Genomic DNA, 13143 nt, shown 5'->3' on the forward strand with positions numbered 1-13143 from the left:
GCTTCCTATGTGTTACAAACAGAAATTACAAGGGTAACTTTTCTGAATAACCTGAGTCTGTGCTAAAGCAGGAGAATTATATAGGGAACCTTTCTTTTTAGTCTACATCATAGTCTCTAGAACAGTGTTATTTACTTTCCATTGGATATGGTAAATATGTAGCATATAAAGCTGATCAAAATTCTACATTAGTTAAAACTTGCAAATAATTGTTCTTTTTAGTACACTGGACTAAACAGCAAACCAGATATTAATTATAACTTTAAGGAATGTAAAACTTGAGCAAAGTTGGAAGTTTATTCTTTGCTGTAATATCTCAAGGATATGCTGAATAAGAAATCCTGAAATTTAAGATTAAGTTATGGAGTGATCAGAGAAGCTACTATTTGAGTTTCAAGGAAATATAAAGAAAGTGAGGTTTCTTTCTTCTGTTTATATTCCTGACTTAGACCCTTATTAAAAGTATCTTTAACTTTGTCAAAGTTCTTCGTATAGACAGGTGATTGTTCAGGAGGTAAAAAAGCATGTAACACAGTTATATGGAAAGTTGGAAAAAGAAACTGTTCACCTCTTGAGAGATAAACTCATGATCCCTGGAAGTTGGTTTACTCTTAAAACGTACTGAATCTGGAGAGATGTAAAGGCCAGTTCACTGTCTTCTCCTCCTTAATATCCCAAGAATGCATGTAGCTTTTTTCTTTATTTTTTAATGAGAAGCTTATTTGCATTTTGAGATAAAGCTTAGATAACAACTCTTTCCTAGAAATTCCTAAAAGCAGAGAACTTTTAAATTAAAGAACTTTTTAGTGGCTATTAGCTGTTAGCCAGGTATGTTAGGTGACATTCTGCTTAGTGAATATTCCAGTGGTAGTGTTAATGATCTGGGAGAGGAGTGAAAGGCATGCTAATGAAGTGGGCTGAAGATGCAGAATTTGAAGCAATTCCAAACAGCAGAACACATGGAAAATAAAAGGAGAGCAGAGAGGTTGGGCATGTGGGTGAAAGCTAAACAAGATCTATCCTAATGTGGAGAGGACCATTTGAAACACCAGTATTTAATGACTGGAGATGGTTTCAAAGTAGCAAGGCCAGACAAGATTTGCAGATGGCAGATTTTGATGCTGATCCTTCAAAAGATGCATTGGATGCTTTATGCCAGGTCAAACACTCCAGAACATACACAGATGGCCAGAAGAGCTGTTGAAAAAGGGTGAGGACAATGATACAGAGTTAAATGGTTGCAGTAACTGGTGTACTATTGCATGGCTGCTGTCTGGTGGGAGATTGGAAGGGGGGGATTGCTTGGAGAGAGGAAAAGGTAGGGCAAGTAAGGCTGCTGAGAAGTTATTAACAGGATGGAGGAAAGGAATCAAGGGAATTAGAAAAAAGAGACAGACTAGGTGGAGGGAATGAAACTTGGCAAAAGGCCTAAATTAAGTGAAGAACATGCATAATCTAAATGGATGAAGAGGTGGCCTGGTGTAAATACAGGAAGTAAAGAGAGTGGTGTGTTAGGAATAGTGGTATGGAATTGAGCAAACACTTGTAACTGGGTTTTCTACTAATGAAGGCTGGTTTAATTGGAAAACCCTCAGTGAGTTTTACAAGGCTTGACTTTTGAAAAAGTCAGCTTATGAGAGTTATGTAGCATTAAGCATTCAGTGAAACAAAGGTACAGTCCTTTTATTGATAGGGATGGATGCTATGATCTAATAGGTATTTTCCATCTTTAACTTTTATTATTCTAGTGACCTGAAAGCCTTACTTGCAATCTTCAAAATGAAAAAATATCTTCATAATTTATATTTATATAGAATGAATCTCATCAATTTCGTTACATGGCTGCCATCCTTCGACACTGCTTATTAACCACGGGCCCTACTGAAGAAAAAACTGAAGAGTTGCACAGGTTGGTAGAATTGCAGAACTAATCTGTGTTAAAAGGTTTTTATTTGGTTGGTTTTTCTAAATAGAAATTACTTTGCCTAAAATCTAAAGTAGAAATCTGAGAAACAATGAAAACTTCATTTATTTTGAGGTAATACCGTTAATCTTTTTTTGATGAAAGCTGTTTTCCTCAAGCATTGTTTAAGTATATCCAGTTTTCCAGAGAGAAGGTGGCTGGCAGGATTGTTATCTTCTGTCACTGATAACGAAGCTCACCTTTTTTAAATTTTGGTTTTATGTTCACATGTGTGTATCTGAGGATGAAAATACATATGAAAGTTGTAAGTGTAGTTAAAATTGAAGTGGAATGCAACTTCTGTTGTTTTGCACAGAAACTAATGGAAACACTACATTTTGAGATTTCTATATGTAAGTTTTGCAATTCTGATGGATTGAGGTGGAAGTAACAAGTTGATATTTTATCCCAATAGTTCTATGCTACTTTATTGGAGGTACCAATAATTTTCCTTGGTAATATTTTTTTTTCAAAGATGAGTGAATCACACAGTTTTTGGTGTGTGGTTTGTTTTTTTTTTCCTCAGTCCTGCACCCAGCTGTTATGTATTGGCAGCCAATAATTCAATCAAAATGCAGATTATTTGTGGTGAGGTGGTGGGTCTTGTTTAGTGTTACTGTTCTTTCTCTATGACACCCTTACTTTTACCAAGTAGGTCAGCTGTTCACTGGGCCTGACAGTACAGTAGCTTCCCTCAGCACTGAAATGTTGCCATTTTCTTCTTCAGAAATGTCTGCTTATCTGACTGTAGGGTCTTTAGAAGGTCTGCTGAGCCAGTCTCTAGGAAGAAGAATACAGCTTTTCATACCCAGCAATCTTGAAAGTGTTAAATGACCTTGATTAAAGTCTTGGAAAGCTCTTAGAGATCAACAGTCTTAGGAGGTCAACACTAAAATCCTACTAGAGAGCCCTTCTCAGTTGGTGCAGACTAGTTTGGAATAATTTAGGATACTGCTGCAGTAGTTGCTATGATTGAAGTTGGTGCTGTGTCCTGAAGGGCAGTTAGTGTTTTCTCTTTGCTGCTGCTTATGGTGGGTGCTTTGTGCTCTCAGCCTCCTTTAAGGGAGGGACTGGCAGGAATAAAATCACTGCTGCTGGAAGAATTTAAAAATTTTGGATAAAATCAACAATTGTGAGGGAGTTACAAGAACTGTTATACAGCTGATGCTCTTCCCAAGATCTGTTCCCTTGTCCAGAAATCTGACTAGTCTGATCACACTGTTAAATATATTGCCCTGTAAAATTTAATTGTCTTGTGCTATTGCAAAAGGATGCAAGTTATGCAGGTCCTTTTGGTTTTAGATTTTGCACACACTTGCAGCTGAGATCCAGAAAGGGCTTTACATAAAGAAGCAGGCAGCTGTGAAGATGATGTTGGTGTGATTTCTGTCCTTGTTTTTTCAGTGTCAAGGGAGATTTTTTGCAGCAATGCTGCCCACATGGGCCTTATGGAGACACCAAGTCAAAGCAAAGGTTCTCCATAATTTTGAAGGAGGGAAGCATGAAATAAATGAGGACACACATCATTGCCTTATATCTGGCAGCTGTTCCCCTTCTCCAGCAGAGACTCAGTGTAGCACTGCATTAGTCTTTCTGCTATGCTGAGAAAACAGCTTTGTCCCTCAGTTAGCAAACTGTAGCTGGTTAAGTTAGCTGAAGAGTAAAGAATGCACGTATAGCATCATTGCTTGTGGTGTTTGATCTTGATTTGTGTGCTGCAAGAGCACTGTGCAGGATTTGACTGCTGCAATTCAAATATTTCAGCCTTTTTGCTGAACCTGAGATGTGTCTTTGAATGCTGCAAGGATGCAATAAAAGAATAATTGAATACACCCTTCCACCAAGACTGTTCATCAGAGCTCTGGAATAGAAAAGCTATACTCAGAAGTAACACCCCTGCAAATCCTCAGATGGATTGGGGCCTGCATCAAAGGGCCCAACTTCAGTCCGCTGATCTATTCAGACAAACTCAATTCCTGCTAGGAGCCACACTAAGCAATGAGTAAGCTGTTATTAGCAGTATGTAGCTAAAAGAGAGAGGTCTGTGCCATCGTTTGGGCCATTCAGCATGCTGGACTCTGACCGTGCAATCTTTATTGCTAGAGATGAGGTGTGAGTCACAGAGCAGAGCACAACTTGCAGCTCTGCTTTCCTCATGGAGCCTATCACTAAGGCAATTATGAAAACTGTTAAAAATAAAATGAAATACAAACAGTTGTGAATGCTGTATAAACTGTATGAAGCATTGGGGAGATAAAAAAATATTTCTTAAGGTTGCTGATTACTTACACTTCCCCAAGTTTGTAAATCTGCAGAACCTAAGATGCTTCAGTGAAACGTTTTGGCAGCCTGTTATAGCACATAGTTTGAATGACTGTGCTTTGAATGTGTAAGTTGAGGATTTATTTTAGGTGAACAGTGAGTGTTGGACACATGCCCTGAGCCACGATGTACTGATTGTCAGTGTGACTATTTCTAATAAAAAAGCAGAAGTTAGCCATAAAATATCTTAACTACTTTAGTACCCAGCATTGTCCTTGTGGTTCTGTTGCGGCATTGCTTAATGTTTGAATATGAACAACTTAAAGTACCACATGTTAGAGTGAGTGTCATTTTTGCTCACTAACAAGGTTTTAATCAAGGCATTCACTGGCTCTAAATAGGCCTTTGCTTCTAAATTTGCATATCAGGAGGGGGCTGGGAGCATGAGTGGGTGGATGTCATGTCCCAGTGATTAATGATCTGTAGGAAGCCAAAAAGGGGAGAGTAATATACGCAGTATTTCTACCCCCTGGAGTAGGAATGCAAACACTATTGTGCATATCTGTGCACAGTCACTGACTTCCTGGTAGCTGGAGAATTTCATACACTCCTCTGCCACAAATAAAACTGTCAGTGGAGGGACAAAGATCAGAAAGCTGGGCTTCATTTATTGAAAAGAATAGCTCAGGCACAGTGATCCAGAAAATTAATTTTGTAGGTGTTTGGGAACTTGGTTGTTTAATAAAAAACTGGTAAAAAGAGAACTTTTGATGAAAGGCCCGAAGCCATCAAATATTTGTTGAATTTCTTCTGTTTTATTTCTGACTATTCCTGAATTATTGGAGAGGAATAATTTCTGTGATATAAAAGGCATATCTTGAGCAGGATTTAGAAACAAAACAAAGAGAACAGGTGTTCCCAAAAGTAATAGTGGTCTGAATTTCAATTACTAAAAGAGCAAAAAGGAGATGGCGCAGTGTGGAACAGCCACCCAGTCTGATCAAACCAGAACTAGCAATTTTGTTAGAAATCCTGTTATAGTCAGATGGCCATGGTTTGCTTTCTCTTTTGCTAATTCTTTGTTAGGATTGTATTAATAACTTAGAAACAGAGGGCAGCTTCTAAGTAGATATTATTAAAAGTCTTAAATGAAGTTGTTTGCAAAGATTTCTCCATTCTTGGAGCACTTCACCAGTCCTTGAAACATGAGTGCTCATTGGTTCATTGATAGCTTTGAGGTCTGCATGGGTAAACTTGATTAGTTTTGTGCTATTTTTAAATACATCCATTTTTAAGTTTAGTTGGACATCAGCAAGTAAATAATGACGGAATTCTAATTTTTGCAGCATCTGCGTAATTTCTCCCAGTGTTCAGGAACAGTACAAGCCCAAGTCTGTACAGTGAGAGCAGGGTAGATAGCAAACTCAAGGCATGTGTACCCTGCAAGAGATCCTTGCAAAGTAAGTCCCACCTTACTCCATTGAAGAGGAGGGAGGGACCCTGTGACCTAATTGAAATAATTTAATGGCTCTTTGGAAATGCTCCTCTTTGTGTCCTAGGTTGAGAACACTGCCAGTTACTGAAGGGTAGTGCTTGATACATAAACCTGAGTCTTTTTTTAATGTGTTAAAAGCCTTCTGTGTTTCATAAATACTGCAAGCTAAATAAAAATGAAAATATTTCAGGGGACCTTAGAAAAGGCCGCTTTGCCCCCCTGTTTACGGCAGGAGGAAATGTTTTCCATATTGTATTTTGCCATACTAATGTTGGTAATATGGATGTATGGTAAAATGTTTGAAGTTTCAAGGAGGAAAAAATCTCTGACTACTGCAGATCAATGTGAGAGTTCCCCCTGCTGTCCTGCAAGATCAGCTGCTGTAGCTTGCTGCTGGAAGCTGTGCCTTATCCATGGGATGAGACACTGTGGGGGCTGGAAGTAATCCTGCACTGCTGCTTTTGGAACTTTTCGTCTTTCTTTTTCCTTGTTTGTTCCAAGAGCCAGAACCCAGGCGATAATGCAGGCCACCTTCTTTAAAACCCAGGGAGGAGAAAATAAAGCATTGTTTGAATTGTAGGGCCTCTTTTTGATTGCAGTTGTACAAGCAGTTTATGGTGAGTTGTACTCTGTTTTTAATTGTTTCTTCCAAATGAATAATGAATTTTTAAAATCTGTTTCAGCAATGCAATCAACCTCTTAAGCAATGTTCCTGTTTCTTGCTTGGATGTTCTTATTAATCCATCGTCCCAAGAGGAAACAGATATAAAATACAATGGTATGAATATGGGAGCTATTCAGATTTTACTGGATTTCATGGAGAGGAGAATAGACAAGGTATGGACTGCAGAGATTTTTCACAAAAGGAACCTCTTTCACTAAGGCAAAATGTGCACATATATCAAGTTCTGTATAAACCTTTCAGCCAGTACTTAGCACAAATATGGATGTCCAACTAAGCTGTGAAACACCTCCAAATTCCTGTGGATATCTGAAGCTCTTTGCTGTGTATCTGAGGGTAAACATTTGGTTCTTTATGTAAAGTTCATATTTTGGTTCTCATATAAAACTTTATTGAAGTGCTCACAGAATTTGAAAAGGAAAGTTTGCTCTTAAAATTTTTTATTTGTGTTTGGCCTTATTTTAGGGAAGCAGCTACAGAGAAGGTCTGACTCCAGTTCTTAGTTTATTAACTGAATGCTGCCGAACTCACAGGAATATCAGGAAGTTTATCAAAGCTCAGGTGAGTAAAATTTGTCAAAATTTGCATTTGAAGCTGGTGATGAACTTTGAGGTTTGTACATCAGTGCAGGACAGTGCTGTAGAAATAATTTTTCAGTCATGTACATCAACAGATATTATGGCCTGAGTTCCATGATACATTTTGTAGAGCTGTTAAATAATAACATCAGGGATATTGTAAAGCTGTGTCAATGTGAGTCACCGTGGATCCTATGAGATGGGTAAAAAATTCAGTAAGGTCTGTTCCCTTACATTCAGCAAATAAGAAGCATTTCAGTGCAGTTAATTAGACTTTGCAGAGCTGTGTGGTCGCAAGTGAAAATACAGGTGTTTTGATGGGTTCTGCTTGAGGTTTAGTTTTACTTCAGGAGGAAGGAGTTGTTTGGATTAAGACTTGTGTACCAGTGTGTATCAGCTGTCCTGTCAGACTAAACGTGCCCCTGGACAGAGGCACACTTCATCTCTTTGTCTCTTATAAGGGCTCTTTATTACAGTGTGGACTGTGGCTTTTAACAGGGAAGATGATTTCTGTGTCATGGTTAAAGACCTGAAGGATCTGTGTAGCTTGGTGGTTGAGTATGGTGTTTTCTGTTTGTTTTGCTGCTTTTCCTGAGGTCAAGTGGAAAGAAGCTAAAAGATGAGCACAAGAAAGAAATTGCTCCTCTGGTTTCTGCTCTCTTCCTAAGCTGCAGTGGCTTTTGAGTTGCATCCCAGATGCTGCTCCCAGATCAAAGCTGTGCCTGAATTCATAAATGGAATTTAAAATGAAGAAGAGCATATATTTTCTGCCTCTTTCACCTATACCAGAAAAGTGTTTTTGAGGAATTTAAGAAACTTGTTCTTGTTACTTGTTTTTCTTCACAACAGTTAGTTTTTATGATACTTTGCTGATCTGTTAACTTCTAAAATAAAAAAAGTTGCAGAGCCAAGTGTACAGAAGCTAGAAAATGAAGTTGTCTGCATGTCTTTACGACATCTGAGCATCTCAATGTCAGGATATAATTGCATGCTGACTCCTGCCACAGGACCACTGCCTCATATAGTGCAGAGAATGGATGGATGTTGCTAACTGCATGACTGGATGTTTGATATTTTGAATTACCCTCATTGTTAAGTTCTGGCCTTGGGCTTTATTTATTGTGTGCTATTCAAATTGTGATCTGAAGACAGGATGATTGATTTCCTCATGGACTGTCCTATGGCACTCATCACCATATTAGTATTAGAGTACTCTAAAAACATTAATTCGTTCTTACAACACACTGGGAAATGGCAGTCATGGTACTATCCCCATTGGGGGGAATAAGCAGGGACAAAGTAAAATGTTTTTGCTAATTGTTTGAATACTTGGTGTGAAAAAGAAGGATCTGTTTTATCCAAAGCAGTCAGTACTGTAGAATTAATGTAAGGATCAGTTCCCAGTGAGTCCAATTTCAGTAGTAATTGTGCTGTAATTTTGCACAGGACATGACACTTTACATTAGACACCTAGAAAACAAAGAACTTGCAATTTCTTATTATAGTGACACACTTTTTTTATTCCTTAATAAAATATTGAAAATCTGTAATTCTTATTCGAGTCTTCAGATCATGAAATATTTCATATTATGGCCCGGATTTGTTTGCAGATATATAATGTATCCTTTGAATGTGAAAAAATGCACATAGATATTAGTCTGAAGGAATCCACACAAGGAGGCACAAGATAGTTTGTATCATTCAGGCACTACCTGCCTTTCTTGAGGGTTGAAGTTAACAATATTAATGATTTCTAATGAGAAAATAGTATATTTGAGGAAATGTTAAATTGTGATTTCTCCAAAATATTTGTGAAATTTAGCTTGAGCTTTTAAAAGTGTTTTGTGGTTGAAGTATGTGTTTCCTTTCTATGTAGAGCCCATTTTTGAAATCTAGTAGTATAACTTGCAATGTACTTATTTTTGTGCTTTTTCATTAAGCACGTCATTGTTCTGTATAAACTACGGAGCATTTTTAAAGAGTGTAAGCTTCCTTAAACTGCTAAAGTATTTCTAATACTTTTACAAGATACTTGAGGAAAACAGAAGAAACAGAGAACATGAGGTTATGGCTGCCTGTTGACAACTCTCCTGGGACACCCATTTGTGCTCATAAACTCCTAGTAATTGTATTTTTAAAGTCTGCATTTGAGACAGTATTTTTCTGCCCAAAATGACAGACCAGAAAACTTAAATATAATAAGAAGCAAGAGTCACTATTAATGCATGTGGGCATAGTTGTCTGATTTTATTGCCTTTTTTCTTTTTGAAGGACAGAGTAATTTTTTTTGTTCCGTTGACTACATTTGTTTTTGCAAATATTGTTTTGCATGATATTTCCATGCATTTTATGCTGTTCTTCCCTTTCTTGTGTGCTGCCAGGTACTGCCCCCATTAAGAGATGTCTCAAACCGTCCTGAAGTTGGCACAACAGTGAGGAACAAACTCGTCCGCCTTATGACACATGTTGACCTTGGAGTAAAGCAAATTGCAGCAGAATTTCTTTTTGTTCTTTGTAAAGAGAGAGGTAAAAATTACTTTTTCTTCTCTCTTTTGTATAAGGTCTTGCTGTAATTGGTATATTTACCTCTTGCTGTAACTCCCGGTTCTTGTAGCATTCTGTGAGGTTTGTTTTGTAGCTGAGTACAGGTGAATAATTTTCTGTATCCTCTTTGCAGTCGATAGCTTGTTGAAATACACAGGCTATGGTAACGCAGCAGGATTGCTGGCAGCCAGGGGCCTGCTAGCAGGAGGAAGAGGAGATCATTGGTACTCAGATGATGAGGATACAGACACAGAAGAATACAAATCTGCAAAGCCAAAGTATGGTATTGTTTTCAATATCACATATCCTGTTGCATTTTAGATTCTTTTGATGGGATTTTGGGGGTTTTTTACCTTTTTCAGAGAGGCCAGTTTTGGAATGATATTAACTTAACTTGCTTATATTAACTCCTGTCTTCTGCTGATTTCAAGGTCTAATTAATGAGAAACCAGCCTCTAACAGTGACCATCATGTAGTCAGATATGGTTGCAGGGGGAAAAAAAAAGTTACTACAAGAATGATTTAACATCTGAATGACTACTTAAATTTCAAGTGTGAAAAGAGAATTTTAAGGAAGTGATAGGGAAAAATTTTAGTAGCAAACTTAGCAAGGATGGGTTTTGTACCAGATTTTTGAGGAACTCACATGAAGTTTGCCAAGCTGCTAACTACAGTTTGTGGGGTATATCTCTGTAATGGAGAAGGTAATGGTGTCAGATATGGCTAAAGGTTTTAGTCAGAACTTTGTTAAAAAGGAGAAAAGCAGTAAGTTCACTTTTGGTTTTGACTGAATTTCAGATTGCCTGGTACTAAAACTTCCTGAAAAACCAAGTAGGCCACATATGTAAATATAGGAGAAGCAAAATAACTTGTATAGAAGTCATGCAGCAGGAATGCAATATATTTGATTGACGAATTCACTAACCATGTAGAAGCTCAGTTGATTTTTATTAGTTGTAATTGATTGGGTGCTAGAGGTTTTAGTTTGTCTTGTTACATCTAGGATTTTATGCCGTTTTAAAGATATTCAGAAATTGTTGATAGTGGACATCTGAAGTGTTAACATTATTCTTCTGTTTTACTCTGTTTTCCTTGAATTACACAGACATGATTAGGTGCGTGGTGGGTGCTTGTGGTTTATTGAAAGATTCCTGTCAAGGTAGATGAACAAAGGACAGGATTAAATGTATGAGATTTAGGAGTTACGTTGCTTCTATGCTAAGAAATGAACTCTAAACTAGGAGATTTCTTTTTATTTCGGCGCTTCAGGATTTTTTTTCTTGCTGTTTCCTCTATACTCGTCTTTCAAAAGCCTGACATTCACTTATATGCATATAAGTAAAACTATAACATCCATTTAGTTAAAAGCTAACGCTTACACGAAGCATTCAAGATAATTGTCAGTTGATTTATGCATCTGATTTTCTGTTTTGCTGTTAAATATCTGTGATTAAAATGTTTGAAAGGATAATGTGCCATGAAAGTTTGCTTTAGAGCTACTTCTCTGCTTTTGTTACCATTTCCGTATCACTGTTCATGTGTATTAACAGTGAAAATAAAGCTGGCTTTGTAAATGCTCAAAGTGAAATAACTTAATCTGGTTTGAGCAAAAAATCATCATCATGGAAGGGCAACACTTAACTAATTTAATGCAAAATTACCTGGAACCTGTCTATATTTTTAAAATTAAGCCTGTACAGAATTAATTTCAGACATGTATCTGTCATCCAGTTCCCTATTTTATGTCATTAGAACTAATGACGTTGTTGTTACCATCATCATTCCCCTGGTTTCAAACTGTTCCTCTGTGTTCCAGCAACAAGGACTACCAGCCTATGAATTTTTGAGCACTGACAAGACATTAATACAGTGAATCCACACAAAGATTCAGTCACGATTCATGAGAAAATAGGGTATAAATATTAACCTTGTCTATTTATAACAAAACCTTTTGTGTGCAGTTCAGACAGTTTTAGTCTTGGTTTCTGTGAGTTCTTCCTGTTTCCTGCTGTTAAGAAGAATAGAAAACATACCTATTCCTGCAGAAATGTAAACTGTGTTGTTTTCTTCACCTCCAGCATTAACCTTATCACTGGTCACTTAGAAGAGCCAATGCCCAATCCCATGGATGAAATGACAGAAGAACAAAAAGAATATGAAGCTATGAAGCTTGTCAATATGTTTGATAAACTTTCCAGGTATTGTATTATGCTTTTGAGAGGCAACTTGTATCCTGGCTCTTTACTAAGGTCAAGTGCTTCAAAATATGCTAGAATCGACTTCTTTGTAGGATTAGGACCACTTTAAATGCAGAGAAAATGTTTAGCACTTGAAAGAAAAGAGTGATATGTTGCAGGACTTCAGAGGAAACCTCTTTTGGAGAGGATTGGACAGAATTGGGAAGACCCTGGTGGTCAGGGGACCTGAATAGGTAGGCTGATGGTAATGAAGAGAATTTCTTCTTTTAAAGTATGGGACACAATCTAGGCGCAAGGCAAGCATGGGTATTTTCCCCAAGTTAATGAGCAGCATCTCATTGTAACTACTTATGCCTGCTGCTTACATGAAGGGCAAATACAGTGTGAAAATAATTGTTTTCAGAAACAATAAATTGTATAATGGAGCAATTAAAAGGGGAATTTCAGTGAAGACTTACTGTGGATTGATTAGGTTAAGTGTGGACTGGATTACAAATCAGCCTTTGTAATTTGTTTTATGTGACAAAGGTAATGCCATGAAAGAAATGGGTACTTAGTGTGACATAATGGTGTTACAGTATTGATATAGAGGGTTGATCTTCAGTTCATAACTTTCTGTGTACAAAAGAACATAGACCTGTGCTCTTATTTCTAGCTTTTTTTCTCTTTGGCTCAATATGCCTAGAATTTGTTGGGGGTTTTTTCCCCATACTTCAAGCCATACTGGAGTGATTGCCTGTATTTTTTTTAATTCATAAGTAAAGTTACATTCTTGAGAAATATTTATGTGATACTAATTTGCCATTGCACTGAGCTGTAGGAGGTAAATATTTAAGGGCATCCATTCTTCAAATGTGGAAAAAACTCATCAGCTAGAAATGTGCTTATTTTGTAAGAGTCTATAGATAGTCAATTAACAAGATCTATTGAGAGAAATTCAGCAAAACAAGTTTTTACATCTCTTTTAAGGATTAGGAATATAGCAAAAGATACAGGAGAATCTGGATTTTACATTAGTTGTCAAAAACTGAATTACAGGCAGGATTGAAAGCAGGGAAGGAACTTAGAGCAACGGATCTGAGACTATCAATGAAGTAATTGGATATTTTTTTCACGTTATTTGCAGGGGAGGCAACCGTACCATGTCATAGTCTTCTTAGGAAAGAGAAGTAAATGCAATGCACATGTAATCTTAATTGAATCATTGCCGTATTAAGCTAGAGAATTAAGATGCTGAGCATCAAGGGTACCACAATAAAATGACTAAATGGTCTAAAACATTCTTTGAAAGTAAGATTGAGGCTGCAGACAAGCTGAGACTGAAGGCAGTTGCTGTCACTGTAGCAGTTAGACAAAAACTCCCAATGGTTACTGTGGCACAAGAGCCCTTTCAGTCTGGAGGGTTGGAGGCACCTGCTGCA

General features: G+C 37.3%; 1 protein-coding gene across 2 annotated transcripts in view; it reads left to right on the forward strand.

The window, feature by feature from the left end:
- The window catches only part of RIC8B (RIC8 guanine nucleotide exchange factor B), a 31900-nt gene that overhangs the window by 12162 nt on the left and 6595 nt on the right, over positions 1 to 13143 (forward strand). For both annotated transcript variants that reach the window (XM_063154377.1, XM_063154376.1), the window contains 6 exons: positions 1815 to 1909; positions 6404 to 6557; positions 6868 to 6963; positions 9362 to 9506; positions 9658 to 9802; positions 11603 to 11722. In XM_063154377.1, coding sequence (XP_063010447.1) covers positions 1815 to 1909; positions 6404 to 6557; positions 6868 to 6963; positions 9362 to 9506; positions 9658 to 9802; positions 11603 to 11722 — 755 coding nt within the window. The remainder of the gene's footprint in view (positions 1 to 1814; positions 1910 to 6403; positions 6558 to 6867; positions 6964 to 9361; positions 9507 to 9657; positions 9803 to 11602; positions 11723 to 13143) is intronic.

This window comes from Melospiza melodia, chromosome 4 (genome assembly GCF_035770615.1).
Source record: "Melospiza melodia melodia isolate bMelMel2 chromosome 4, bMelMel2.pri, whole genome shotgun sequence".
NCBI classification, from domain to species: domain Eukaryota; kingdom Metazoa; phylum Chordata; class Aves; order Passeriformes; family Passerellidae; genus Melospiza; species Melospiza melodia.